Source organism: Centruroides sculpturatus, unplaced genomic scaffold, assembly GCF_000671375.1.
Source record: "Centruroides sculpturatus isolate CEXI.00-Female unplaced genomic scaffold, Cexi_2.0 scaffold446, whole genome shotgun sequence".
In the NCBI taxonomy this organism is placed as follows: domain Eukaryota; kingdom Metazoa; phylum Arthropoda; class Arachnida; order Scorpiones; family Buthidae; genus Centruroides; species Centruroides sculpturatus.
This window is the reverse complement of record NW_019384813.1, coordinates 592,829-598,134: the sequence shown is the minus strand read 5'-3', so window position 1 is coordinate 598,134 and position 5,306 is coordinate 592,829. Positions and strand designations below refer to the sequence as shown.

The 5,306-nt window shown below is 27.8% G+C and overlaps 1 protein-coding gene across 1 annotated transcript in view; it reads left to right on the top strand.

Moving 5' to 3' along the window:
• The first annotated feature begins 1,446 nt into the window (after positions 1–1,446).
• Positions 1,447–5,306, top strand: part of LOC111629799 (putative phosphatidate phosphatase) — a 40,846-nt gene continuing 36,986 nt past the window's right edge. The window contains exon 1 of the mRNA XM_023373708.1: positions 1,447–1,528. Coding sequence (XP_023229476.1) covers positions 1,447–1,528 — 82 coding nt within the window. The remainder of the gene's footprint in view (positions 1,529–5,306) is intronic.

Below are 5,306 nucleotides of genomic sequence, written 5' to 3'. Positions count from 1 at the left end.
TCAACAGCATATATAAAAATCAAACTGTTTATTTTCTGGTCTATTGCACTTATTTATCTTATAAACTTATTGATCCCAAAAGAATTTACAACATAAGTAAAACTATAAGTAAAACAATTGATGAAATAGTCATCATATATGTTTAAACAGAATAATGTTTTATTAAACATTTTGTTTCAAGTTTTTCCAGGATGTATCATTTATAATCAATGTACATCATGTGAAAAAATGAAAATAAATATAAAAGTTGAAATACAAAATAAGTTTTAAAACTGAAAATTCTTTAATTGTTTTGGAACTGTAATTGTTCATTTATATACTTTGATATTCATTTGGTTATTTTATTCAAAACAAAATGTCTTGAAAATGCTGTTTAAAAAAATATCTAATGTTTATTTTGCATACATTAGTTGATATTCTGCATTGTTCTTATAAAAATTATTTTTTTCATACTTGATATACAATGATAGCTTTTTTCATTTTTATTAGAAACAATATAAATTTTTATATTTTCATTTTGGTTTATCAGTTTTTTCCCCTCTCAGTTATGGATATCACAATAAGACACAAATTATCAATATAATCTTTCCAAAATATATTTTGAAATGTCTGTGATTTTGTGTGTTAATTCAGAAATAATTATAAGAATATAGGTAGGAAGTAATTTAGCTTTTTAATGATTATTGTATAATTATAAATGAATTTTCTAAAATTAAAAGATAGTTTTGGAAGGAAATGTAATATTTGGAAAGAAATTCAAGAATAGGAAATGTTTTTTACTTATATAAAGAATTATATTTTGGATTTCAAATTCGTAATTTCACAGTAACAAATATTTTTGAATATTCATCAAAAGAATGGAAGGCCTTATAGAAATAATTAATAAGGTTGGCATCTTTTTACATCATCTGATTCCGAGCTTAAAGTAAAGCAAAGAAAATAATAGTATTTAACTGCATAATTATTATTGCATGACCCAAAATGTATTGCAGTTAATACCATAAAATTAATTTTTATGACAGTATAATATATTGGATTGAGTCATAAACAAGTTCATGGATAGATGTAAATGACTGTCAAGTTCTTGCCAGATGATGTGTTCTTTCAACTAAGTTTTATTAGTGGATATTAGCAAATAGTTACTAAATGTAAATTTTAACACTAAAGTGTCAATAATGTAATAAAATATTGTTTTGAATTCATTTAAAATGAAATATTTGAAATTACACATATGCCATATTACTAGATTTAAACTCTCACATGATAATGTTACAGAAACAGCAAAAAAGATTTGTAATGCCTAAGGCAGTGGAGTAATTTCAGGCAGAGCAATTCAAAAGTGGTTTACAAAATTCTGTTCTGATGATTTGTCTTTAAAAGATAATGACCAGGATGATTCTCAGACTTTGATGATGACATTTTAAAGGTCCTGATTGAACAGATTCCATGACAAATAACAAGGGAGTTAGCAGAGAAGCTGCACATATTCCAGTCAACCATAAATTGCCACCTCCAAAAACTAGGGAAAGTGAGCAAGCTGGAAGTTTGGGTTCTGCATAACCTCAGTGAACAGAATAAGGCCAACAAAACGTCAATAGCTGCTACCTTCTTTTCTTGGCATAAAGGGGAATCTTTTTTGGCTAAAATTGTTACAGACAATGAAAAGTGAATCACACGTGAAAATATCATTGAAAACATTGCCGTAACTAGAGCAGTAACTAGACCCTGGGGGGCACAGAAATGACTTGGACCAAGTTTTGGGGTGTAATTACAGAAGCTCGCACCGGGCACATAAAAGGCTAGTTACAGTGCTGATTGAAAAAAGACAATGGGTTGACAAAGATAATTAGCCTCAACTGCACTCCAAACCCACTATGCATGGAAGAAAAATTTTGTTGTGTATGATGGAATTATCAAGGAATTATCCAGTTTGAGTTGTTGCCATGCAATGAAACTGTTACTATAAATGTATATGTTCAACAGTTAGAACAGCTTCAGCTAAAACTTCAAGAAAAGAGTCTTGCACTTGTTAACAGAAAAAAATCACCTTATTGCATGACAATGCAAGGTTGCACACAGCAAAGATTATAAAAGAAAAAATTTTGGAATGTGGCTGGTCTGTTTTGCCTCATCCACAATATCACTGGACTTGGCACCAACAGATTTTCATCTTTTCCAGGCAATGCAGAATGCTTTACAAGGCAACACTTCTAAAATGATGACCAGGTTCAGGAGTTTTGATTCAAAACTACCAGAATTTTATGCAAGGGGAATTGGCAGGTTGCCCAAAAAGATGGCAAGAAGTCATCAATACTGACTGTGAATATGTATTAGATTAAAGTCTATTGTTGTACATTTTATTGTCAAATAAATTTCAGTTTAGAAAACCAAACTTATTTATGACTCAACCCAATACATAACATAAATACCATATTTGCATGCATTTAAGCCTCAATGGCATATTTATATACCCTGCAGAAAATTTCTAGAACAAAAATTAAACTCATAACACACCCATTTTATATCTCTGAATTTTTGGGAATAGCCATTGCTCCAAAAGATTAAGTTTATGATTGCAATTTAAAATTAGTGTATAAACAGCTCCAGTGCATAACCTGCACCTCCTTTAAAATTGCCTTTTAAATAAAATATATGCATGAAAATATGTTAATTGTATACTTTTCATCAGATTAAACCTAAATATCAAATAAAATTAATTTAAAATTTAGATTTTGCTGTTTTATTTTATTTTTTGTAACACTTGTAATGTTAACAAAATAATTTGTTCATGCTGTTTATCTTTGCAAAAAAATATTTTAAAAATTTAAATTTTAAGTGAATAAAAAGTTGTTCATTTTACATAATTTTAGACATCCTGAACTAAAATATTGAGGGTACATGATTTTAGAATTTATTTTAGTAATCATGATAACAAGCAATAGCAATACTTAAACCTTTATTTAATCTAACCAAGTTAAAGAATGTTCATTGATAATTTACAATAATAATACAATTTTTATAGTACTCAATGATTCTTCTTCATTTTATTTTATTTTTCTACTAGCTGCCACTCACTAACATAAAAAACAATATGGGGTCATTCAAATATGACACTAATTTTAAGTCTTTTTGAATACCTACACCAGTGTTTCTCAATCTCTAACAAATCGTCACCCCCTTCAATAAAACCGTTACATAGTATCACCCCCTTCACTTCAAAATTCTGATGCCATGGGCCAAACTAACACCAAATTCATACTGCGTTGAATAGACTAGTGACTAGTATAATGTTATTTGTTTAATTATTGTATGATATAATGAGTAAAATATCTAATTATTCTTAATATAATGTTTTACTATATCACCCAGAAAATTGTTTTTTGCCCCCCAAAATATAAATTGTTACTAATCGTCCCTCAACATGGAAAAACGCCCACATGGGGCGATATCGTCCCCGTTGAGAAACACTGATCTACACTGTCGTGCTTGTCAGGTGTTCGATGATTTATTATTTAAGGAGCTGAGTAAGATATTTGATTGTCATGTTTGTCACCAATTTTTAGACACTACCATACCGTTGTCACACTTGATATGCTACTTCTTGATATTACAATCAATCAATTTTGTAAAACAGATCTACAATACATTAATTTATTCATATTGCCTGCCAAAGCAAAGCTAATTTCCAAAATAGACCAATAAAAAAGATAAAATTTACTGATTTACCACTGAAGAGTTTGACAACATGCTAAGTAACTTCTAGACTAAAGTTAATATGTTATATCCACAATGAAAAGTTTCAATGCACCACCAAATGCAAAAGTAAAAGCTACAGTATCAGGGAAACAAAAGCACATGGTACCATATGTCATTGAAGTGTTTGTTTTCTTTAAGCTATATTTTTTAAGATTTTTCATACTAAATGATTCATGTGTATGAAATAATGAAAAATTTACAAACTGAGGTATTTTAGCAAGATATTGTTCAAAATGATATGATTTTAAGCAGTAGGTTTATTTGACAAATTTTTGGTATAAATGCAGAAATTTTTATGAAATATATTTGTACAAGAAATTGTAATCTATACTATTATGAAATATATAAAACTATTGAGAGAATTATGTCAATTGCAATAAATCTCTTAATAGTTTTATTTCCATTATTAAATATGTAGGATGTGGCAAAATAACTAATTGTTTAAAGGAAGGAGGGAGGAAAATTTAAAAGTAACTAAGTTATTAGATCATCAGCAAATTTTCAATTTCAGCCATATTCAGTAATACAAATATTAAGTTACAAATCTTACTTGCAATGAGGATGGACTAAGAAGTTGTTCTGTGTACCTCTAAATGATCTTGAGTAGCAAATTATGATAGTTATGAAAATATAAATATATTTATGCCAATATTTACAGTACATCTATGTTTCAAATGATTAACCCCACAGTAATGATACAGCAGAAGAGATGAGTTTAAATTATGTAATATAATTCACAAACCTGAAGAAATAATTAAACTCAAAATCTAAGCAGTCTGAGTCAAACTCAGAGAAGTGGCAACTTTACTTATGGATAAGATGATAGATTATAAAACACAATAATAATAGGACATATTATATCCAGTTACTGTTGTGAGCAATTGAACAATAGAAATCTTGTTCTTAATAAAATGTAACTTATTTATAAGCAGAATGCTTTAATCTCATTCTAAGAATACATTAAAAAAAAAGTCTTGAAATGCATTGATTGTTAAGAATGTAATAATTAAGCCTCTAATTACATTAACTCATGAAAAAATATACAAGATAAACTCCTATAAAAGATCAAAATCATTTTGTTAAATTTATCCAATTAAAATTTTTTAACATTCTTTTTTAAGAATGTTAAAAATCTTTCAGATCTAAAATTTTATTATGTAAATGAATTACGAAAAGAAAAATATTCTACCTTCACAAACCTAACGTTTTTCTCCCGTTATAAGTTATTGCAACTCTCTATTTGACATAGGTAGAACTTCAATCTAATTTAACATCATGTATTTTGATATGTTTACATAGAACAAGGAAATTTATGTTAATACTATCTTAATTTGCTTATTCTGGATTTTAATTCAGTAAAAGACAATTAAATCTGTTTGAAATGCATAAAATAAAGTTCTGAAAAGTTGAATGAATCTTAAATGGTTTTGTTCCTTTGGTTGAATCTTAAATGGTTTAATACTAAGAAAATATTTTTTCTTAGTATTAAAACCAGGTGGAGATTTTTTAAAAGGTAAATTTATTATGAAACATGTTAGAGCCCAAAAAGA